The 26173-nt window shown below is 38.3% G+C and overlaps 1 protein-coding gene across 2 annotated transcripts in view; it reads right to left on the reverse strand.

Moving 5' to 3' along the window:
• Positions 1-26173, reverse strand: part of GNAS (GNAS complex locus) — a 145339-nt gene that overhangs the window by 61776 nt on the left and 57390 nt on the right. For both annotated transcript variants that reach the window (XM_062009497.1, XM_062009498.1), the window contains exon 2: positions 22288-22360. In XM_062009497.1, coding sequence (XP_061865481.1) covers positions 22288-22360 — 73 coding nt within the window. The remainder of the gene's footprint in view (positions 1-22287; positions 22361-26173) is intronic.

Raw genomic sequence — 26173 nt, forward strand, 5'->3', positions numbered from 1 at the left:
TGGTAGTTCTGACAATTTCTAACTTAAAATGCCTTTTAAGTTATCACAATAGGTTTTTGTTATAATTAGTTGATTTTTGTCTTCTGGCAGTTTTACTTCACTTATGTACATCTATCCCAGCAGTACCGTGTGAGATCACAAGCTTATTATCCTTGTACATAAGTGAATGGAGGCAAAGAGTCTATGTCTCCAAGGGCAATTCAGAATAACTATAACAGAAGTAAGCCTTTCTCCAAAAAACAGCCAGAAAGCAAACAAAACAAAAAACCCTAACATCCCGTGCCTCCAAAACAACAGCATTACTTTTCTCTGAGTGAATTCCTCGGCATCACACACAACTAAGGTTGTCTTTCTTTCAAGTTAACACATCCAGAACTTTTACCACCTTCTCCCGTCTTTAAAATAGGAAACATACTGTAGGTTTTGAGCCATGTTGCCAAGGCTTCCAGCAATGTATTGGTTAATCAAGGGTCTGTTTCTACATTCAAATATAGATATGGTTTAATTGTGTTCCAAACTGGAATACAAAGCAGTTTCTTCTGTATTCAGGATGGTTTAAAAATATTACTTATAAAGTCAGAATCACTGTTAAATGATTTTCCCTTATATCTAGCAGAAGTATCAGTGAGCAGGTAATACTCAACAGAGAAAGTCTACCAAACTTCACTAGAAACAAAACACTCTGTTACCCCTAAACACTGAGGTTTGTTCTTCGAGCTCACAAGAATTAACATACAGACATAACAGCTCACAGATTAACATACAACCTCATGTTTATGAAAGACAGATTTATTAATGCTAGTCACACATTTATGTGTTCATTTCTATGTAGTAAGAAGTACCTGTTTCACGACATGACACAGTAAAAATTAAACCAAGCAAAATTTAGTGTGATGATTTCCATTCAAAGCGCATCTCTATCACAAAATCAAAAATCCTGCATACAGAGCTCCAGGTAATCTGACTGCATTGCTATTTATATTGCATCTCTCATATCACTAATATTACAATTACATTTCCACTGAGATGAGACTGTGTCAAAAATCGAGGGCACACAAGATGTGCACTGCATTGCTCGCTATAGTTGGGAAGTGCTCAGACCAGCTATGCCAATGCAGTATTGCTCTGGGGACAGAACAAGACTAGCAACAGGGAACTCAGCAGGGAGAAATCTTGCGCCAGTCTTAGCATTGTTCTAAAAAAGAAATAAAAATTTCAGCAGCAAAAAGCTTGTTGGTTTAAATCAACAAGCATTTCTTATGAAAAGTCCCCTACTTCACCGGGTGACATTCAGCCCTCTGCAGACAGTAACTGGAATGCTGAAGTTGTTCTAATGCCTCCTGAAACCTCACTGGAGGGATGCTTTCCTCTAGGGGAACAGAAAACTTTACCCTCTAGATTAGCACATTCCATTCCTAAAGCTCTGAGGTACAATAACTGGTGGTTCAGTTACAGCTCAGGGTCATTCATATCAAGTTGAAGCTACCCTCAACATAACAGATATAAAGTATACCTTTTTTAAGTGAACACCTGAAGTTTTTATGTCTCCTACACAGCTTATGGGAAACTTTTGTGATTTTAAGTCTTAAAGAAGTCAAGGAAGCACCAACTCTCCTGACATAAAAACAAGTACTGAAATCTCATTTCTGAGACTTTAAAATCTCCTGTTGTTACAAACAACACCTGAACCTGTAAATTTCAGGAAGAAAAGTTTACATTTCACCTTACTTGTGCAATTGGCAGCATTTTTGGACAATCAGTTTCACATTCTAAAAAAGTTCTGTTTTAGGTTCTCACAAAGTAATAGGAATGAAAAATCACTAATTAAAATCTCAAGAAAGGGAATTCTAAGTATATTACATTAAAGTTGCTAAATTAAAACTACAGTAGTTACCACACTATCTTTGTATGCTCAGTAAAGTTCCAATGTATACACAAATATCTTGACACACAGAAGTGAAGTTACTCTCTTAACAGCCCAAGAACTAAGACAGAAATTATTTATAATCAAGTTTCCATGCAAAAGAGATCAAGCATGCTGAATGTCAAATATTACCAGGCATCAACAACAAAAAAATCTTCACTTCCTTCCAAGCACAGCCAAAAGTCACCATCATGTTAAACCCTGTAGCAAAACTCTTTAGCCAGCATCAGAGAGTATTGTTTTCATGCAGTAGGTTCAACCTATCTGTTCTTCTTGCCAATCTAACTTCAGAAGACACTGTCGAAACCAGGTATTTTATCTAGCCATCTAGGACTCTACTTACAGAAAAGCTGGAGTCAATTTATTGCAAGAGGCACAAGTTTCTGTAGTGCTTCTTCTGAAATAACTTTGCTCTGGATTAAGTCAATCTATGTAAAACTGAATTTCAAGTTAACTGACAAAATGTTTTACTACAGAAATCCCATATATTTAACAAAACGTTATCTTCCTGCACTACTGAGAGGCTGTGGAAACGAATCTGAAAACATGATACATATTTCCCTTACTTAAATATTATATTTACCATCACATCCATTCACTTAAACTGTGTAGTAAGAGAACAATTCTTTCACAATTCAATTTTCAAGTTCCTTAACTGTGTCGCAGCATGCTATATTTAGGCATACAGTTAAGAACGACTCTTGAACTCCTTGTAAGTTAGCCCTGAACAGATGGGTAGAGACAAAAAAACCCTCTCTTCTCAGCTTCTTGTCTCATGTGCCTTACAAAAATTTGCTTCTGTGCCAGGCAGATGAATCTTAAAAGATAGTACTTTCTAAGCAATTTTAAGTTGGCAGGGCAGTTTTTCCAGTTTCCTCTTACGCAGATTACTTCCCAACAGACACCAAGAGGCTGAATCTTCACTCCTTGTGGAGTTATTTACATTCAAACTGAGCACAAAGTGGATACTGAGCATCTATACCCTGATTCATTGCCTATTTAGTTCCCACTTATGCAAATCTAGGCCTGAACACACAAGATATAAAATAGAAGACTTGAACAGCTGCTCAGGTTAACAATTAGGTTACTGAAAACAAATACTATCAAAATGAAAGTCTTTCTCATTTAAACTATCAATATTAAACCCCAAAACATTTCAGTTATGCAAAAAAATGTTTTTAAAAAATCTGCTTAGGAAATGCTGCTTCTGGAAGCGAAGAACGTTCCCCACAGGCCACATTTCATGATTCCGGGCTTCCAGGGAACCTCACCTTTAGCACCAGGAAGGTTTGTTTAACCAGGAAGATTGATTCATGTTTTGGACAAACGTTCAATTCCAAGTTAGTGTCTTCTCCAATGAAACACAAATTAACTGGAAAAATTCCTAACAGCTCTTATTGAGAAGTCTGGAAGACATCATGGATGCAGTGCAAAAATTTTCACTTTGCTGTACTCAACATCTACTTATATTTGGACTCAACAAGTAAAAAGAATGACCTTTCACTGAGTTTAAAATTGGAAATTAATTATACCTGAATAAGCACATTTATTATCATTTCCCCTGATAAAAGGGAAGTTATACTGCTGTAATTTAAGTCAAACTACGACAACAGCACAATTACCATGTCCTGGCCCTGACCTGACATTTCTAAATGGTAACAGAGAAGAAGATACCATTCACATTGACAGTATATAACAAATGAGTATGTTAGGCCAAAAGTTATGTGAGAAATAATTTGCTGCATCTCAGTTAGAACATACAGCATGGCACTCTGCTGTAACTGTCCCATTACTTCCACAACATATAGTCCTTTAAATATTAATACTACCGTTTAAATGAGAAACATATACAGCTGAAGAAAATAATCTCAAGAGAGTGTGTATATTGCTATAAGTTATAACACTGCAAATTACTTCAACAGTATTGCTTGGCCACAACTATTGATCGAGCTTTGGCTGTAAAAAAAACAACCTATCAAAAGCACTGAGAAATTGGAGATACATTGGCTCTATCTAAATCTGATTGACTCAGTGACATCCCAGCTACTGCAGATGTATTAACCAAGCAGTACAATTCATTTGCAAGATTTGCATTCTATTCATGGACAATAAAACAAAACAGGAAACTAAAAAACTTCAAAGGAAAAAAAGAATTTTAGATTATTCACAGCTTACTTTTTAAAAAGAAAAACAAACTGCATGGGACTTAACTTCAAAACTAAGAATCTTGCTTCTTGGAGTACCTAAAGTGCCAGTGGCAGAACCTGGCAAGAGACCTGAAGAGGAGTCACTGCAAATCTCTTACAGTTTTTCCATAATCCTCCACAAGTGCTATTTCTGACACACGATATTCAACTACACAAACCATTGGTCTAATTATCTTCCTTGAAATTTTAGCAGACTAAGATGCCACTATGTCATAAAGATATGTGCTTAGTATCACAAATTTGACTTGTTTTAACGTTTGAAATAATTTGGTGAATCATCAGTATCTGCAAAATTCTAAAATAAATATTATCTATCAGATCTAGAAAACAGACTACATGAAATATTTCTTAATTTAAATAAGAGAAGCTGCTTCTTAGCCAACGGGTAGAACACAAGGTGGGGTGGAAAGGTAGAGGAAGAAAGAGAGAAAAAGAGATTAAATAAAGCATCTCTCTTCTCTCCCTCCTCCCTTAAAAATAATGATAATAATAAAGAGTCAAAACATTTGTCTTCATCTTGTACTTTCATATATCCGACTATTCAGAGTAATTATTGGTCACAGATCTTCTCAAGAGCGCAGCTCACTGAGTGCAACTCTGTCTCGGTCATCTGCAGCAGCAGTTCTCAGCTCTGTCTGCCAACCTTCTGAAACAGCAGTTCTCAAACTTTTTTGTCCCTCCCTACTTCTGTTACAAGAACAGGACAGATTGTACCTCGAGGATTGCAGACCATTAGAAAGAGGCTGAAATGCTGCAAGGAGACACAGCTTAGGAGAGCTGGGGCCGCTCTGTGAAAGCTGTGGGTTGTAAGGAAGGGTAGCTGAGCAGAAGCTGCCCCATCAGCAACCACTCAACCTGTCATGGGTCCCACAGTGAGGCACAAGAACAGCACTGTGACTCCTGCCGCTCTCCCAGAAGACTGCTCCTTCCAGATACAGCTCCTCAGAGGAGAAAGGGAAGAACGTTCCCCACGCTGGCAATCACTAACACAGCAAAAAACACAAGGCTTTCCTCTTAAATGTTTAATGTACAGAACTACAAAATCTCCTTCTCCACAATAAGTTTAACTGAAGGAGAAACTGGATTTATTCACACAAGCTACAAGAGTACATTTTCAACACGTGCAAACAATATGCAGAAATGCCTTATGAATCTAGTGCATGGAAATCAGATAACACAGATCTACCTACAGCATTATACTACTGACTGGCATCTCCTCACATGCTTTCATGCAGGAATGAAACTAGACTTTTTAGGAGTTTAGACCTCCTATAGAATACAATGTAGCCAACTGCATATGCTGCACGTTCCAAATACATTTATGAGACGCTTAAGTCATGTATTTTAGTAGGTTATTAATAGTTGGTGTTGGCAGAGAAAAGCTGCGTTTCTCAGAAAATGTAATTCATGTAAAACTGGTCATAAACATTTTGAGTAGGTTTTTTTTGTATGAAACACTGTACTGACATTACTCAGCCAATCCTCAACCTTTTTGTAAGGAGTAGATTAAGTATTAAAGTAGAAACTAGGTGTGGCATCATACCAGTTTACCCTTAGTGGCAGTTACGCTTTCACAATTAGAGCAAACTCTATCAGCTTCATCACTTGAAAACAGAAGCCTATGACAATGCTGAATTTTACCAAGTGATTCTGAGGGAAAAATATCCCAGTGGACAACTTACAGTCCGAGTTGTATAACTACATATTAAGTCACTAGGGGGAAAAGATTAAAATAACCATTTTCACATTACATGGTAATTATGCAATCCACAAGGTACGAAGGTAGTACTTAACGAGTTCTGTCTCGAGCACCGTGCCTCAGAAACTACTTCAAATATTTGTCTGACCTAACTGCATTTATCAATTCTGCATTAACAATCGATAAAAAAGGAGAGGGGACAGCATAAGTAACTGAGTAATAATTTCCCCTTGGGCAATCAACATTCATATTCATCATTAAAATTCAGGAACTGTCCCAAGTCTCAATCATTAATGATTAAGTATCACCACACCCTGGAATATTTTACTACTTATCTGTATTGACATCATGAGATTCAAACTTCAAATGCAGTTGTTTGCCATTTTAAAGATCTTCTCAGAATTAAGGGATGTTGGCTACAACTGCATATATGAACTCCACCTCTGTGCCCAGGCAACAGATAACTGAATTAAAACAGCTGTACCCTTAGCTTCCAACTCAACAGTTCGAGGACACAAGCCATCACCTTCTGGAAGACTGAATTTAGCAAATTAAACCTTAGTCTAAAGAGAGACTCCTTGTATTTAATGAGAAGCACTGCTTTGCCTTTTCACCTCACTTAGTGTAATATATCTTCTGCACACCTTTCTAAAATAAACAGAGCCACACTCCTGAGCTTGCACAACTCAGCTTTTTGTGAACAGTAATGTGCACATCCAAATCGCTCTAGGAATCAAAAACACCCCTTGACACGCAGCATTGCCCAGGAGTCCCATATTACAACTGTGACAACTGCTTCAGCAAGCACCTGCACATTTTATCAAATCCTTCACACCACTGAGCTAAGGAAGGTCCGAAAACCGGGCTGCTGGTGGGTACCTGCAAACCCTTCATGACTGCCCCTGCACCAGCTCACATTCTGATCAGAGCTGGACCTGGACCCACATCTCTGACTGTACTCACACTCCACTAACCTCTGCAACACATAAATGGCTGTTGAGTCCTTAAACAGGTTGCAGTGAGGTCTTTAAACTGGCAGTTTCTGACTGCAGATTCAAGTTGTTCTTCCAGCAGTGATAAAAGTACATGACGGTAGATGATGCGCTGTGTCTGCCAAGCCCCTTCACATGCACCAACTGCAAGGGGTCCTACAAGTTGCTTCTACCAAATCTTAATTCATTGGAGATCCTCAACAAGGTTAATAGAGAATTCAGAAGTCCAATGACATTTAGATACAATTCCATTGTAATAACTTCTATAATAAATCTTCTTCATAAATCTTCTTAAAAAAAACCTAACCCAAGAAGTAGAGATTTCAATGTTTAAAGATATTGACCAAAAAAAATCTCAAGTAAGTCATGTATTTACTTTCATGTTGCAAAAAGGACATTTATTTTTGTGAAAAGGTGTTCTCCACAAAGTAACTGCGTGTTCTTTTTTACTGAAGCAAAAGCTAGACAAGAAGAGAAAAACAATAAGCAATCTACAAATACTATCAAATCAGATGACATATTTGCTTGAAAACCTAAAGTCTAAGGGACTGCAGTGTATTGAGTACCATTCCATATACAAGTATGATACAAAGGGTTAACATACAATATGTAGCAGTTAATTGTCATAATAAGAGTTCAATAAATTCGTAGAAGGATTACAGTATTTTATTATCACCTCCAACACTTTTACTGATGTGCTTATTACTTTTTTTATAGCATATTGCTCTTGAGCAACCAGTTTATAATATTTACCCTTTAAAAACTAGGTATACAGAAAAAAAAAATCATATATATATAAAGGGCAACTAAGTTTACATGGCAATACTAGTGCAGCAGCTAACATATCACATACATATAGTAATTATACACCTCTTGCACAGACAAACCTACTTACAAGCCTTGCTAGAGGCAAAGGACAGCTGCCAAAATCCACGCATTTTATGCATTACAAAGAAGCATGAACTAGGACTGGTCTTTTTCTAAGAGAAGATGAGTATAAAAATATCACCATTACAGTTTTTTGTGTACACATAACACACACAGACACACACACAGAGAGCACTTTTCTATCCCTAAGTTACCTCTATTAGCTGCAGAATGTCTAAAGAAATTTTATTCCAACATAAATAAACCTTAGATGTTGAATATGGTTAAAAATACTACATAATACTGGGATGTTTTCTCATTACACTTCAATCATTTCCAAGTGTAGTTCTTTTGTATGTCTTCATTAACTTCAGTTTTAAGGATAAACTGAATTATCTAGTATTGGTTTTAGCCCTCACATTAAAAGCAAAGGAGAACCTACCACCAGCTGAGTCAAATTCACTACAAGCGCAGTTAGTGAAACATACCACCCCTCTCACATACGGCAAAAAACCAACTCTTCTCAGGCATGCACGCCTTTGGGTCTGCGTTGTGGATGAACACACAGAGAGTAATTCAAACTGCTTATGTTCTCTTAGTAACAGCTGAAAGTATCACACTACCTTTAAAACATCTTATACTCCTGTAGAACCAGGATAGCAGGAAGTCACCTGCAATGTAAGCTGTGAATCTGCACACTGTGTGCTCTCTTTTGTGTGTGTGTGTTTATCTGTACCACACATAAAACACCTCCTACATTCTACTGTTTCTTCTTCATTTTATCTTGAACAATGACAAAATGGAAGCCTCTTGACAAAACCACCTATGTGGACATCCAGTGTATAAACAGACTTGGCACAAAACACTGTGCATTTAAAAGCCTCATGGTGTCTGAAGCATGTCTGACAGGTGTATGTCTTCCACAGACACTGAATATGTAATTCAGGACACATCCCAGTTTGTGTATGAATTCACATTTGCAGTACATCTCTTTTTTACTACTCTCACCCAAAAGGAGAATGAGGAAGTTTTTAAGAGCATCACCTTCAGAAAAAAAAAAAAAAACCAAACAACCACCACAACAAACAGACAAGGAGCAGAAAGGAAAGCTTTAAATTGTAACTAGGACCAACAGCCCTTCAAATCAACACCTGTGGGACAGCTCAATGGCACAGAATTCAGTAACTCTAGGCAGACTGTGACTGAAGGAAAGTGAGCATTCACAGTGTCAGAACCTGCTTTAAAAAAATGCATTACAATCAGTTACTGCTTTTTAGGAGTTAGTTATAAAATTTAAAGTTACCTTTTCATATAGGCAGTCATTGGCAATGGTGGCCTAAATTAAAATGAACTCAAAATTAAGGCAATCTTAATTCAGACACTTGTGTCCTCAATAATGTTGCTTTAGTCAGTCTATATTTAATATATACTTCTTTTTTTTAACTGAAATGAAGATATCATAGAAAAATAACAATCTAAAACCAGAACAACTTTATTTTCATGACAATATATTTTGCTTTGGTAGTTTGTTTGCTGCTCATAGCACACTCTCACAGGAGACAATATAAAAATAAGCTCTATTTATTGCTTTATAAGCATTATAGCAGTATCAAGTAAAAGAAGAGCTACATGCAATTTATCATACTTCTAGTCTAGAAGACTTTCTAGGTGACAAATATTTTAATCAAACTCAACATACTGCAGGTGCATCAGCATGGGATGAATAGACAGTGATGGCTATTTATCAGCAATCACACAAAGATCTTCCAAACCCTTCCAGTTAATCTGCAGTCTAACTAAGAAACACAGGAAGTCAATACAGGTCAGAGAAAGAAATACATATACTAAACTCCTGCCCTCTTGGGACTAAATCTTGCCCTGTGCTCTATGAAGCATAAATATAATTGTTTTTCATTCACTGAAAGGAAAAAAAATAGTCTTTATTTGATAATGTTACAGTTGCTTGATTAGTGCTTGGAAAATAAAAAGGACTACTTAAGTGCTAAACATCATTAGCTTTTTCAGCTCTGAACCTGCCACTCCCCATTTCCTTTCGTAACTCTTTTCATTCATGTCATCAGAAGGCATCTTATTTTCAGCAACAACTAATCTCTTTTTTTTTTTTTTAAATGCTGCTGGATGTGCAAAACTACTGTTGAGGTTGCTTGGCAACTAGTGAGATGTATCAGAAACAGAGATAAGGTCCAGAATGAATAGAATTGAAGAGAACTATATTTGGCTTCATTAAGAGACAGTAATGCACTCACACTATACCAATTTGAATTATCCACACTACAGTGAAATTTTGCTATTTCTTTCAAAATACAGACTAATCAGAGTCCCACTAAATCCATTAAGCCACCTCCTCAGGAAGAACATATGTGTCTGCCTTTACATAAGAGACTTCACAATCAGGACTTCTACCTGGGTTTGCAGTTTCATCCAGCAAGGAACAGTCAGATAACAGACAGTTAAGTCTTTTGGAGAATTTTAGGTCAGAGAGGATAGTTGAATACTTCAGTCTGTTTTCCTGTGTATCACAAGCCATTGTGCTTCTCCATATACTTTAATATCAGGTTGGAATTTCAAATGAAACAACTTTTCCTAAAGGTCACAATTTGAAACAAGATGAAATTGATTACCCACGACTCCTGCAATGTCAGAGAACCAATTGTGAAAACTCTGCCTTAATAATCTGAAGTTGTAGTGGGTCTGAGTAGTGATTTTCCACAGCAGCTCTTGCAAGGCTGTGCTTACTGTTGGTATCAATATTATGACTACTGCTTGCACAGCATCAGGGCTGTCCCTCCAGCATTCCTTCCCCCACCTTCACCAATAGCTGTGGGTGGGAACAATCTTGGGAGGGACCACGGCCAGAAAAGCTGACCCAGGCTGACCAAGGAAATATTCCATACCATATGACATCAGCTCAGTAATATAAACTGGGGGAGAGGAGCAGGAAGGGGAGGCAAGATTCATTTCTGGCCTTCCAAAAGCAACCCTTACATGTACCGAAGCCCTGCTTCTCGGGAGGTGGCCGGACATCGCTGCTGATGGGAAGTAGAGAGGAACAGCTTTATTTGCTTTTGCTTCGCTTCTTGCACGCGCGGCTTTGCCGCTTCTTTATTAAAACTGCTTTTATCTCAACGCACGAGACTTTCACCTTATTTTCTCCCCTTCCCTGGCTTGCTGAGGAGGTGGGTGATAGAGTGGTGTTGGGCACCTGGCATCCAGCCAGAGTCAAACTACCACTGAGGTCAAAAAAGCCTTATGCAGTAGAATATGGAAATGTGCCTACAGTTCCTAGTGAAAGTTTCTTATCTCAAGCTCTGCAACTAATTTTATCTGGATCATGTGAGTAAGAATCAACCAGTCTGGCAGAAAAGAGGATCTTCTAACATCATCTCAACCCTGCCCAATCTTTGATGCTTCAGAAGGAAGTGAAAACAGTGACAAAACACAACTAGCAAACTACCTAAAGGGGAAAAAAAACAAAACCAAAAGTCAGTCCCCACATTTTCCCACCTCTCTGATGCCTGTAGGCAGACATAGGACTCCCAGGTTTCAAGGTTTCAAAATACCAACACAGAATTGCACATATCATAATGATGTTCAGTGTAATAAAAGCAAAAATAAAAGCTCATAATTGCCAAGGAAGCAGTTCATTTGCAGCACATAAAGCAGGCTTCGTGCTCCCCAAGGCAAAGGTGGGCACCAGAAGCATTGCATGCTTGCATGAGGAAAGGTCTATCTCTAGAATTTAGATTTAAATGTGGTTTAAAAATGCAGTTCTTCCCTGGCAGAACTCAAATGAGGCTTCCTCATCCCTGATATATTATTTCAATTAAAGTATCTCTAATGTTAAGGATACGAATCTCTGCTTTCATTTTTAGGTCTCTTTCTCACATGGCATATTACTATGGACATCAGCTAAGACTACCACTTCTCTCTACTTTCCCTTCTATCTCCTTCCCTTGTTTAAGCCACTCCTTTGATGTTTGCAAAATCTGAATGAAACTGTGAGGAAAAATGCCAGACAGTACGATGCCTACTTTCAAACTTTTTTCTGACTTACTGTGATTATGCAAAATAAGCAGAAATGCTTTACTAAACTCAGTCTTTTTTCTTTTCTGTAGTCCTCTTATTTTTCAGTAGTGCCAAAAAGATATTCAGGTAGCAGAAACCTACAAAGTTCTTTGATGATAAACGTAAGTAAACATATGAATGCCTAAGACACAATTACATAAAATGTGGACCATCCAATTAAGCGAAGGCACAGAGGCAGTACAGAGCATCTCAAATTCCAAGCAGTCTGCTGATACTAGAGCCTAGTGACAAAGTTCTCTCTCATTTTCAATTAACAAAACTAGCAGGCAAGACAGTTACATTTACAATTTTTCAGTTTCTGATGTGTAAGTTACAGGAAGTATTTTTATCTACAATGTTCAGCTATGTGCAACAGCAGAATGTGTTCCTAAAAGTAACTATTTTGAAAAAACATTAATGATTTTTACATAGCAAAACTAAAAGGGTGCATCTAATTTACAGGCATCTATTTTAGTGTGCTTCAAAATCCACTATGGGAAATTCAGTAACTTCCTACACTACAGAAACCTAACAACCAAACACCTCAAACAACCTCCTAAGGCAAAAATCTTCCAGAAAGTTCTATAACATGCTTGCTGTAAAGTACCCTGAGACAATGTATCAGAAAACTAAAAATCATAAAAATCCCTACTGACACTGACCTCTGCAACTGTTTTGACAAATATTTGGAAGTGTAGAGGTGTAGGCCAGGACAACTGGAGAACTACAGCTGCTCATCCTCATCTGCATGTGGACTTGGGACTTGTATAGTAGATTGGGTCAGAGTATTATTAGCTTTCCCAAGATCCTGACGATTTAACAGAGCCTTCCCTCTTTCAGTTTTCTCACTCATTTAAAGAAAAAAACCCAAACAACTCAGATCGGCATTGTGCTTGTAATTTTTTCCATGAATAATGCAGTGCTGTCATCATATACTCATTTCAGAAAACCAAAAAGATAAAAGGTAACTAATAAAATATTTTCACCAAATGGTCATGTCCTTATGATTATCTTCCGCTTATTGTAAAAAAGTTATTACTACTAAGTTTTCACCTTTAACTGAAATGGTCTTAAACTGTTAAAGGCAACACTAAATATGTGAAGCTATGTCAATCACTGTTTTGCAATTAAATTAAAATTCATGAAACCAATTAGTTTAATTTTTCCATAGTAATGCCATGTTAAGTCAAATTTAGCAGGCATATTTATTTAAATTATCAAGGTTAAAACTGGTATTACACATAGTCTTCTAAACTTACTGTGCCAAGTGTCTCACAATGCATTTGTGATTAAAAAAACCAACACAACAAAGCATCAAGCAAGATATGAACAAGGCATCCTTTCTCATCACAAATATCACAGTGATTAAGGAGGTAATAATGAATCCCCCAGCTAGCTGTGAACTTGCCATTCAAGGCTAAACATAAGGCCTACGGAGACTACACTAAATCTCAGAAGGAAATACTGCACACCTCTGCTTGCTCCATTAGTTCACCACCACTCCCGGGACGCTTCAAGGATGCAGCTGGGAGAGATCATTATTTTCTGATGCCTTAACTAAAAGGACAAGTGAACACAATGACTTATTAAATAGCCCTTTGGAGAATATAGCCAGCAACAGGTAGCTAACAGAGAAGGTCACAAGCTTTATCATACTTTTGTAATAGCGAACATCTTCAAATAGAGTATCTCATCAAGATATTCCATTACAACATTTCTCAAAAACTGGGCAATTTTTCCTCTTAGTTCCCAAAACCACACTTGTATTGAAGTTTCTAAGAAATCTCAGTTGTAAACAAGTAATTCTGATCAACTGCATGTTTACATTAGAAAAAAAGTTGGAGAAATAACTATTAAAAGCTGGTGCAGTTACACTTGCACTGTATCATAAATACCATTGCATTTATTAGAAACTCAGCATTCAATTGTCGAAGTAAAATGGAGAGTATAGTAATTTCTACATCAGGATTTAAATTACATTTAAAAAAATAAACCCCTCATCAGTCAAAATTCCTTCATTTCAACTGAAAGCTTTGAACGACCAAGGTTAAGCTGAACAATTTCTCTACCTCAGCTCTTCATCAGAGATGGGACTTGGACAACCCTAATAAACCAAAGTACGATATATCTAAAAAACAGAGATACGTTTGCCTGCAGGATTACACTTCAAACCATTAGCTATACCTGCCTTGATCTAGACGACACCTGGGAAGGAAGCTTACAAAACTGGAACAGTAGTAGTGTTTTTCATTTAAAAAAAATACCTAAAACCCTCAGAACCCCAAACCTGCTCTCTCAGTCCAAGAGGAGAGAAATGACAGGACATTTCTTCACTCTTACCAAACCTATCCCGTAAGAAACCATAATAACGCAGGAAGCCCAGCAACATAAGAAGCAGGAACAAGAATTAACACTCATATCTAGATTGCTAGAAGGAGCTGAGAAAGGCACAGTATTTATTAACAATAAATAGTATCTTCTAGAACAAAAACACTACGTTTTAACATAACAAAACTGAAAATATTTCCCTAGTTGGAATGATTGGCAACAGATGAAACATAGCTATGTATTGAAGAGGAATCTTCAGGGGCTGCATTACTGCGAAGGTATCATTTTAACAGCAAAAAGCTAAACTTCCATGAGCTCAAGATGATAAAAGGTGTTCATATATATATATATATATATATATATATATATATATATATATACACATACACACAGTAATTCAAGAAGTCATCTGGATAAATCAGTGAAAGAGTTTTTTTAGTGAGAAAATCACAGTACTGCCCAGTCTGCCCATCCAAAATACACAGACTAGAAGAAAACCAGCGAGAGACTAGAGAACAAAAGTCTTCATATAATACTGATCCTGTAACACTGTCTAGAGAAAAGGTAATCACTCTGCAGGTTTAATCCTTGAGAGGACTTAGGGAAAACCTCATACACTGAAATTTCAGAAAGGACACTGACATGTGCAATACAGATACATATTTAATATCCTCCACACAGAGTTGTATTTTTGACGTTATCTAAAGTTTTTGGGGGTTTAGTTAATTTAGTTTGTGACTTATAAAATAACAAGTTAAATAGAATGTGACACACTGGCTTCCACTAGTAGATGTTTGCTTAAGATAAGAAAATGGAGAAAAAACTCTCACCACTTCCACTCATGAATGTTTAGAGTAAAAATATTTCAAAAAAATATTTTGAGTGAATTGAGGAAGCGTTGAACTTTTTTTAGCTGTTTTCTCTCGGTCTCACTTTCTCTCAGATACTGCTGTCCAACATCAACCACACTTGGAAGGAAGGTTGCTGTTGCAGAGATTAATTTACAGAAAACAAAATCAGAAGCTGAGTAGAAGAGAGACCAAAATTAGTGTCCAATGAGGAGAAGCAGGAAGGGTTCGTGTATATCTAGCCCAGCACATGCTGTGTCCAAGTGGCAGGAAAAGCAGAAGGACAAAAGATGGGATGATCAGTAGTATTCAGAAGTTGGTGTTGCAGAGAAGATCACGGCCATGGACTAGAATGAGGACTGCACTGGTTGGGGATACAAATAGGGGATCCTTGGAAAGTTACGAGTCCCATAGGGAGGAGGTGCAGATGCTGTATGGGACTCAAGAGGGACTACTGCAGAAAATATTTGGGAGACAGAACAAGTGGCAGAAATCAGACTTCATTAGCTCAGCTACTCACAGAGCAGTTTATTTTCTGTTTTGAGAAAGTAAAAGGAAACTTGCAAATTTTGTAAAACAGTTTATTTTCATTTGTTTGTTTTTACCAACACTAATGGATAAAATCTCACATCTGTCATCAAAAGTAAAAATCCTCCCAGACTCATTCACACTGTTTTCTGCATAGTTGTCTTAAGCAATCTTCTGTCTCTCCTTTGCCTCTCATATTACGTCATACTTATTCCACCATTCATAGTTATTACCCTCCAAGTTCTCTACAACTCTTACCTATAAAGCTCTCTACTAGGTTGATAATTGCCTATGCATAGTAAAAAAAAAAGCTTTTGTGAAATTTAAACCTCAAAATAAATAAAACTATCATCATATTTTTGGCCAGTCTCTTTACACAACAAATCATATCTGCATCATAGGGAAATCTGGCTTAAGGGATAAGTTTACTATTGGGCTTTTTGTTTGGTGGGTTTGGGTTGGTTTTTTTAAATCAGAAAGCTGAAATATTTAACTGAAAGCATACGTGTCACATTGCAAGGTCAGAAAGAGTAACTCAGAGAACAGAGAGCTTTCAATGTACAACACCACAGAACTTCTAGTTTAAATACTGCTTTGCTAGGAGTATTCAAAATTTCCCACCAAGCAATAAAGGCAGATTCTGCTATAAGCAACATTTTGCTTCCCATACAATTATAAAAGCATAGAAACTTTAAAGCTCAACTCTCAGGTTCCTTCTTTACCTAAGTAAGAGGTTCTTGAATAAACAAGCACACAAAACAGGCAGCTGGAAACAAAGCATAAAGTAAAAATGAAAGTCTACGCTTTCTTTTAATATTGTGCTGTCATCTCTACAGTAAATGGTTACCCTGAGCCTAACACGACCATGTAAAAACAGAACTAACTAACCTTTTAAACTTTTTGATTCTTTTATACATTGCTTTTCTGTAATACTTTCAGGAGCCTAAATAACATAATTTTGTACCTTGAAAAATAAAATTTCACTTCATTTGCACATGGAAATATCTTAATGGCTTGATTTCAGAATGCTTTTGGGCAAGATAAAGGAGGTATTTCACTGATGATTAAAATATCAAGCACTACAGTATGTTAATACTCTTTGGCAAATAAGGTCCAGTGTCAGTATTACAAACTATCAGAATTTTCTGAAAATTCACTTACAGTATTTAAAAATCACGCTTGAATAGTAGATGTCAATGTGAAACATCTGCATATGTTCCCAATAGAGAACACCTAAGATCTGACTGCAAGATACCACAAGAAACTTGAAAACCACCAAGAAAAGAAAATCAATGAACTTCAGGTTTATGCTTTCACAGAACTGAATTTTCTTCTTTGCAGAAATAATTGTATTTCCAAAGAAAAGATCATTTGAACCACATAAACTCAATATTAAACATCCTAACACTGAAGAATTTCTTGTTTGCTTGGGTTGTTTTACATCACCAGATATTACCTCCCATTTCTTTTAAGTTAATGGAAGTTATACTTAACTTGAATAAACATTTTGCATAAACTTTTACAAGCTCTATGCAGTATTCAGTTCTTAATCATAGTATTTATTCATTGTTGTTATATTCTTGGTTTTTGACAAAACTCAAATAATTTTGTCAGTTCTCAGGCCAAGACCTAAAATAGACTGAAATATATATCCTACTCCCCTCTCCATCCACCCTTTCACTATATGATCTATGATACAAATTTTTATCAAAACACATAACCAGTTTTTCAGTTGTAATCCAACTTTTCATAGTCTTGAGCAGACATGTACTCACAAATTTTATAGCAAAGTAATATCTCATCTGTGTCCTACAACAGGAGCTGAGAAAAAACCCCATGCTCTCTGCTTCACATCTGCAGAAGCCTTCTGACATACACTGTGATGCAAAGAAGGAAGCAGGGAGGAGGGAAATCACAGATACCAAGTCCACTCCAGCCTCATTTTTAGTGTTACTCAAAACATAAGGAAAAAATATTTTTTGTTGCCAGCAGAGTAAAATACAATAAAGTCAGTTTCTTTCTTGGCAAGGAACTGATGTGATCGTTCTAAAAACACACTATTGGTACACAAATTAAAGGAACTGTAAAAACATAGCAATAATGTTTGTGTATACAAACTAATATTAGCCATTAGGAGGGAATTCATTGTTTTTAAATACATAGGTATACATTATAAATACTATACTTTTTCTTCACTCAGTAACATGAACTGCCCTTCCATAAAATCACCCACATAAAAAGACCAAAATTGGAAAACAAGACACAGTATCAGAAGGCAGAAGAGTAAAGTTACCGAGATAGAAACTGTTTTGGACACAAAAGGGATTGACGCTGACCAACGTGACTGGAGAGGATAATTTACTGGTTTATGTGAAATAACAGCTGTACTGCAGTTCGACTTTTGGTGAACGAGATGTGTAAAGAAAAGATTAGAAGGCATTAATGACTACTTTTCTTTCCTCACAAAGTGCTAAATCTAAATGAGGAAACATTAACAAGATCCAAACCTTTAGAAAGGGTGACTTGGCTTTCTTAACTTCTCCATCAACATTTAAAGGTACAAGAGAAATGCAAATACATTTGTCATCTAAGTCTTAAAAACAAAGCTATTCAGTTATGCTTTTGCCATCATTATTAATAGATTTGAGAAATATACAAACTCCTATTCATCATTTAAACACGCCAGCTCAAGAAACAAGGTTGTCTTTATAATAACATCATTTGGGAAACTGAGGCTGAGAAGCACTACCCAAAATTCCCTATAACCTCAAGGCTTCTCAAATAATATCCAAACTTACTAATCACAAAGGCACATTCCCTTTATTTGTCAATATTTGTAGTGGATTTCATAAGTCACATTTCAACAATTTATTTCTATATAAATATTTCTGCTTGTCCCAGTTTTTCCCATGACACTTCAAAATTGTCTCTTGCCCTTGCCAATTCTTCCAAAATCATGCATGACAATGACCCTCTCCTTACAGTCTGTCAGCCAAATCCACAGTGATCACAGAGGGGAAAGATGACTAAAAAAACAAAAAAGTGAGTGAAAGGGCATCATCTTAGAAGCAAAGAACCTCAGCTACAAGATAAAACAGAAAACAGTTACTTTTTTTTCTCCTCTAACTTTACATTTACATTAACCCTTCCACATATACTCCGTATTCCTCCTATCCTCCCTTTTCCATTTTTCATCCTTTATAGTTCATAAATATTGGCATCTGAACTTGTGTGCAGTCAAGGAGAGGTTTTAGTTCCACTTTATCAGTGGATGCTCATATGCAACAGCAGAAACCTGTTCCTCTGGAATAGCCTCATGAAAAGACAGCTGAAATGTTGAAGACTGAGGGAAGCAAAGGAAGGGAAGACACATGCTTCCTCCTATTACAGGCCAAATTTAAACCTTTTCTATATCACAAGGCGCTCTGTTGTTGGCAGTAATGCAAAAAGGAGAAAATTTGGTTGATATAGACTCTTCATTATGCTTAAAATGCACCTCTTCCACGTTAAGACGGGGCACACGAGACTACAACTGTGGGGAAGTCACACTTCCATAACTTCCAAAATTGCTGGAGGAAGATGTCAGTTGATAGCACAGCCAACTGAAGCTGTCCTGTAAGATCTGGAAGCAGGATAAGCCCTTCCAAAAACTCCATCCAGAAAAATTTATGCTGCAGACCATACCTTGCTTCTCCAATATTCTACTTTGCTTACCAAGGCCACAGTGCTGTGACTTCCTCCATGCCACCTTCACAATAGGACCAAAAAAACCCACCAAAACCCTACAAAATCCCAAAATATTTCTGTCTCTAACTCAACTACAGCTTATAAGAAGAGCACTGAAAAAAATTTGAAGTCTTTACTGTAGTTAACTTTAACCACCTTCAAATTCACCTTAGCATTGTTAACTATTGAGCATATTAATTACCTGGAACACTTGATTCCATACAGTTCCTCAAATAATTAATTAGCTAAAGCGATCAAGGATTAGAGTCCCAGAGGAAATTCTTCTAGTTTTATAGAACTACATAGATTTCACCTTGTTAAATGCTGTAACAATTCACCTAAAAGCACACGAAAACTGTTTAAGGCCTGAATCCTAAAACCAAAACAAATAAGAAATCCTTACACTCACTGAGGGAAGCTAGTGCATTTATCTTCTTTAGTCACCAGAAATTAAGAAAAGTATTTAAGCAACATTAAATAAAGCCTTTTGATTCCTTTGTTTGTAGCACATTAGACATCTTTTATAATAGAAAGATGCTTCTGCTTTGAACATCAATTATCACAAAGCAACCGAATCAAAGGCAAACAAGTTTTAGACAGGACTTTAAACTGGTTTTCTTTCAAACCACATGAATAAGCTGCATCAACAGAAATAATTCAGAAGTACAGTTATGTACATGGACACTAACATTAAAAAGTGTCTATTCATTTCCAGCATACAATGATTTTCACCTCCCTCTCTCCTGTTATTCAACACATCATCTGTGGTGTTGTACGCAAACATGTTTACATTCTAGAACAACTGGTAAGAACACTAAGAGAAGTAATGTTTTACTTTTCCTAACCTTCAAAAAAACCTCTGTGCCATATGTCTCGTTAACTAAACCCCAGATCATTTTTTCACAAGGTAAGAAGGGCAAAAAAGGAATAAACTGGGGAAAAAAAAGATGGCAGAGAAAGCAGGATAACACAGGGAGCAGGTAGTTACTTGTAAGAAAATTTAGGACTAACATGTAACTTGCAACAATTTCACAGCACTGAAAAACAGCCTTATTCCCTCCTCTTTGTGTTATGATTCGCTGATTATTTTTGGCAACAACAGCCTAAAACTAGATGCGTTGAAACCTCTTGTACATTTCATATCACTTTTTATTGGATTTTTATGCATCTGAATGTTCCAATACATACTACCCACAAAAGGATCACGACAAAGGGCTGACTGCAAGACAATATGCCATGGGGTGGACAACCTATGGTTCCTGAGCTGCATGCAGATCCTCTGCCACTTGCGCGTGGCTCCGGCACTGGGGTATGTGATGTGATTGGCAGCAGGGCTGTGCTGGCACAGGGCTGCTAGGTAATCCAAATCCTTAGCTATGAGAAGGCAGATGCCAGCAGAGGCTCCTGAGGCCAAATTTGCCATGTTGCTCTGGAAGCCAGCTACACACTCAGCTGAGCCCCCATCTACAACACAAAGTGAGATAGATACTCAAAGAACACGCCACTGTTGCAAATTTCAAGAGTGTTTCAGTCCCTCCCTAGATCTGCAGGCTTTGTGTAATGGGTTTCTGGGCTACTGGTTTCCACAAATTCAGGTATGCAGCTTGCATGGTTGAAGTTATCTATCCATGTAATGCACCATTCATTACACAGCATCATCATCTCTTTTCTAAGCATCTATGTGCTTAGAAAACTCAGAACTGTGTTGGTGAAATGGATTGAAATTTTTAAAGGTGCCAGGGATTCTTGACTTCCACTTTCATTGACCAACTTTTTACTTAGAATCTAACGTTGAGAGCTGCTACATCAAAGTCGACTCAGGCAAATGTTTTAAGTCACTTAGGTCTTTTAAGAGGTCTTTAGTAACAAAGGCAGTCAAAATAATGAAGACAGCTCAGCAGCAACTGGATGGAGGACTGGGCACTTATGAAAAAGAATTGCCTTAGACAAAGAAAATACTGCCTAGGAAGAAGAGCTAAAAACATGTAGCACAGAATATAATTTATTACGAATCAGTCTGGACTTTCTTCCAAAATACTGTACCTTATTCTGAACTAGCACTTGCAGATTAGGAAGAAGTATTGTCCAGGCTCCTTGGCTAAACTTTTAGCTCAGACACTCTTGATAAATAATGAACTACCAAAAGACTAATGAAAGCTAAATCTTCTCAAAAACACAGGACTCAAAAAATAGATGACACTACCAGAAGTTAGAGAAAGTCAAACCAAAAATACAATGTTTGAAAACATGAAAGACAAAATCAGTAGTATAATCCAAAAAAATTAAACACGGAGAATAAGCTCTGACATTACACCACACTCATTCAATTATAATTAATTTAGCAGTTTTTGGTATATGAGCACACACAGATGCTTGCAAGTGTAAATTAACACACAGAAAAATCTCTCCCTACTTCCTATCAAGGTTAGATGGAAAGTTAGCAAACACAAATCTTTCTCAGCAAAAAAAAACAGATTTCTATTTCCCTCTCCTAATGCCATTTCCTCCCTCACAACTGTAAAATCACTGAAAAGATTTTAAGTGAAACCAAGAAAAGCTTTTAGAAATAATGTAACACAAACATCTGGACACAGAAACACAATAGAACAGAAAAGAAAATATAACTTACTACTCACAAAATTCGTAACAGTCTCATTTTCTGAAGAGACAAACAAAAACCTTACTTTCTCTAAATAGAAAAACCTGCATTCATTTTGTATGCTAAGAGGAGGTATGTTTACAGCAGTACGAATCAATGTGCTATAGCAGAGGTAAATCAGTGTCAGCCATGTTGTGAAAGAAACTGCAGTTAAAAAAAACAAACCACAAACTTAAGCCTTAATCAAATCAGCTATACTGAACCCTGACACAAATAATTTTATATCATACGCTCTTACTTATTATTGGTGCATGACTTTCAGTTAATGTCTATTAATCTCATCTAAAAATACCCATCCAAATTCTAGAGACTGTGAAACACTAACAAGAAGAAAATATGCCAAGATATAAAACAATAGCAATGATTACTGTGTGGTGTACAGAGGTAAGGTAGTTTGTAAAGTGAAAAAGCAAATGCACTTACTCAGCATTAAATCCATTCACATGCAAGATCCTCATCTGTTTGACTATTGTGCTTTTACCGGATTCACCAGCACCTACAAAATGAAAGTAAATCAATTTCAGAAGGAAGCATGAGTGATGATGGGGCACATTAGAATTTTTTTCTTCAGGGTAAAAAAAAAAAAACAAATCGAGAAAGTTGGTTTTCTCAGTATAAGAGTGAAAAGTGAAAGAAAAAGAATTGCCACTGGAAACTTCAGTTGTAGCTAAAAATAAATGCCCAGCTCAAGTCATGTGTCAGATTTGAATCTTGGATCATTTCACTGTCCATTTTTCCAGTGTCAACGTTAAAAGCAGATTGCAGGGTTTAGAAGGAAAAAGGACAACTTCAACATTTGACAGAGAAAGAGACAGAGAACGTCAAAATCTGCTTTCCTCGTCACTACTACCCCATGGAGAGAAAGACTGAAGTCCATATTAAACTGAAGCATTTTTATTAGATCCTTAAAATATTGTAAGTTTGGCTGCAGTTATCATCACCCAGTCAAAAGACTGTAACTTGAATCACAAGAACCAAAATATGTAGATATTCACATCTCAAAAAAAGAAGGCATCCCTTTAAGCCTCCACCCACAAAGCTACAGAAATCTCCTTCTCTAATTTGTGTCTCATAAGCAACCTCCTGCCCTCTCTACATGTTCCAAATCAATCATATACACAAGGAGTCGTAAAGACCACCTTTTGTGGCTGCATGTTCCAAACAGCTCCCCCCCTCCTCCAGCTCTCCTCAGATTCCTTTATATACCTGTATAACAAAAACCCCACTCCAGTTTCCATAAGTAGACGTATGCTATTTCTGCTGTGCTGCACGGATGCCAGTGCACGGGGCAACCCATTTGCCTGTAGTACCCGTTTTTCCATGGACACTAAAAAGACTCGAACGGCAGCATTTAACTGAGCTGCTCCACACTGCCAGATCAGTAGCGTTCTATATAAAGCAAACATATTTTTGCAAGAGTACTATCATAACCTGGCAAAATTCAGAAAGATTCCCCTTCACATCTCCCAGCTACTCGTTTATTCCTCTCATTAGCCTCTGTCTCAACAACAGAAAACATATGTCTGTGACAGAATAGGCAGAGAGGTAGTTTTTATTTATAGGATGCCAGGCCTCCACACACTAGCACACACTGACAGCACAAGCCTCCATTTTGAGCCTCACGTACAGAACTGTATTTTAGCAGTTATATTTCAAAGTTCATTTTCTGAAAAATGCATTCCCTTCTGTTTTCTCCCTTCCTTTCCTTCTTCCTCATGATAAGTTTTGCTCTTCTCGCCATAGAACCTGTCAGCATGTTTTGCCACCTTAATACCAGAGCCTTGCTCTTTTTCCTCTCCTTGCTCACTGATGTTTTGTAAGCATTTTAGAGCAGTTTTTATCTACCACTCTTCATGCAAGCACCATCTCTCCACTAAACTACTATTTTATAACATACACACTCTGTTTCTTCAGACATACTGTACCATGCAATAGATAGGTTGCAAAACTAACCAATATGAGTATCTTTGTTTAAGATAAAAGACTGGGTCCTCTTCACAAGTAAGACTTATTCGGGAATAGTAATATATGTTATGGTTGTATTTCCATTCAGAATAATTGATAAATGAATTTCAGTTGTAACTAAATAACATATTTATAAGGACTGGAAGATAAAATCTTTACTTAAGTCAAGAACAGGAGTACGTAGCTGTTGGATTTGCTATAAACACGTACAGTTTGGTATTGACATACCTACGTTCTCTTGATCAGACACACCATCAGTGAAGCAAAATGAAGTATAACACCTACATTTCTGAAAATGCCCATTTCTATATTTGGCTACTCATTAAGGCCCTGTCCTTACCAACAATTATGCATACATTTAACTTCACCACCAAGGAGAGTTCCATTAATTTCAGTGAGACTTCTTGTGGCAGAAGGGGCAAACATGTGTGAAGTGGCAGGGCTTACAATGAACAGTATAAACCCATTAGAATATTCACCAGCTCTTCTTTGCTGCTGTTTGAGTATGACGTGAAAATCTGAAGATTACTTTCAAAGTTTTTTATTTCATGAGTCTTATACATTTAACATAATGACAGGCTTGTTAGCTTTTTCATTTTTTAACAGTGAATTTGTGTTACAGACTGTCCACAATTCATGACAGTTACTGTTAGAACCTGCAACAGCTGAACTATCAGTTTAAAACACATGCACACAGATGACCTTACAGCCATTGCTAAACACCCGCAAGTTTTTATTTACATGTATCTAAACTATTTTTTTAGCCACTTAAACTAAACAGAAAGAAAACCCAGGCGGGTCCACGATGCTTCTGTTTTCTCTATTTCTGTTTTCAAGAAAGTAAATTCGATCTGATCTGATGACAAATGGTTTCTACATATCTACGTAATGTTCATCCTGAAATCTGTAACTCCAAGACTTTCCCCACAAGCTAAAGTCCAAATTATCCTGCTGAAAGACTTCTGCTGGAGCCCTGGCAGGCTCCTCCGTGCTGCAGGTGCTGCTGTAGTCCCAGTCGTGCTCTACATTTATGTTAATTCTCTTTCTTCAAATTAGTATTTCAAAGATTTTACTGTTAAGAATACACCTCTAAATTCTCAGCCTTCAAATATTCCTTTTTTTTCCCCAGTTAAAGTTGTTTCACACCATAACTGAGTCAGCTCACTGAGGCCTAGCCTCTGCTCCACGCTAAAACCCCTGCGTAACGTGAACAAGTGGTCCCTCGGCATGACCAAAATAACCGAGATCTCATAACTGCATCTTATTTTAAAACATTATTTTAAAATACTTCGAAATAATGTGTTTGACGTATTTTTTCCTTGTTCTCACCAATAAAGGTTTCTGGACTTTCTCCTTCCTTGAAGCTATAACTTGCATTTCTAAATGTATGTCCTAAAAAACATGACACATGCAGGTAACCTAAATTAACCGCTGAAATACCTGAACCCATGCTACAAACGTTCACTTCCCTTCAAGCGCGCGATACGTTAATTAATGGTGCGACAAAAGTGATCCTAATGAGCCTGCCTGGGGACAGAAGACCGGCCCGCGACCCGCCTGTTCCCTGCCCGGCCCTGGCCAGACTCCCCCCGCCACCGACACGGAGCTCCCTCGTCCTCAACGCCGGCCGCCCGCTTCCCTCCGGGACCGACATCCTCCCTCCGTTTCCCCCAAACGATTCCCCGACTTCCTCCCTTCCTCTTCCTCCTCTCCCCGGCCTGGCCGCACGTTCCTCGGCACCCGTGCCTCAGCTCCCCGCGCCTCAGCTCCCCGCGAGGGCAGCGCCTGGAGCCAGCCGAGCTCCGGCCGCTTACCCCGCCCGGCCCCCGGCTCCGGCCAGGCCGCGGTAACCGCGCTTCCCCGCGGCAGCCTGCCCTCCGCTCCGCACGCCCGAGGCAGGCCCACGGCCCCTGTCAGCGCCCTGCCCTGTTTATCTCCCAGGTTCCCCTCGGGCCCGACGCTCCCGCGCCCCTCGCCGGCGGACGGCCCGGCATCCCCGACCACCTCCTCACGCTCGGCTGCAGGGCCCGCTGCCCGCCCCGGCCAGCCTGCCCGCTCTGCCCCGGCGGCAGGCGCTGCCCCCGCGGGCGGAGAGCGGCCCCGAGCCGCAGCTCCGTACCTGCGGGGCCTGCCCCCGGCCCCCTCCGGCGGCGCCCCGGGTGGTGCCCGCGACTTCGCCGCCGCCTCCAGGCCGAGGAGCCCGGCAGGCACCGCACCGCTCTCCTTAGCGCCCCTGGGCCCGTTCCCCCCCGGGCGCTAGCGGATCCACGCAGCCCCGGCAGCAACGGGCTCGCCGCTCGTCCCCCGGACCCGAGAAACGGGTGGGCCCTGAGGCTCCGCTTCC

This window comes from Colius striatus, chromosome 16 (assembly GCF_028858725.1).
Source record: "Colius striatus isolate bColStr4 chromosome 16, bColStr4.1.hap1, whole genome shotgun sequence".
NCBI lineage: Eukaryota > Metazoa > Chordata > Aves > Coliiformes > Coliidae > Colius > Colius striatus.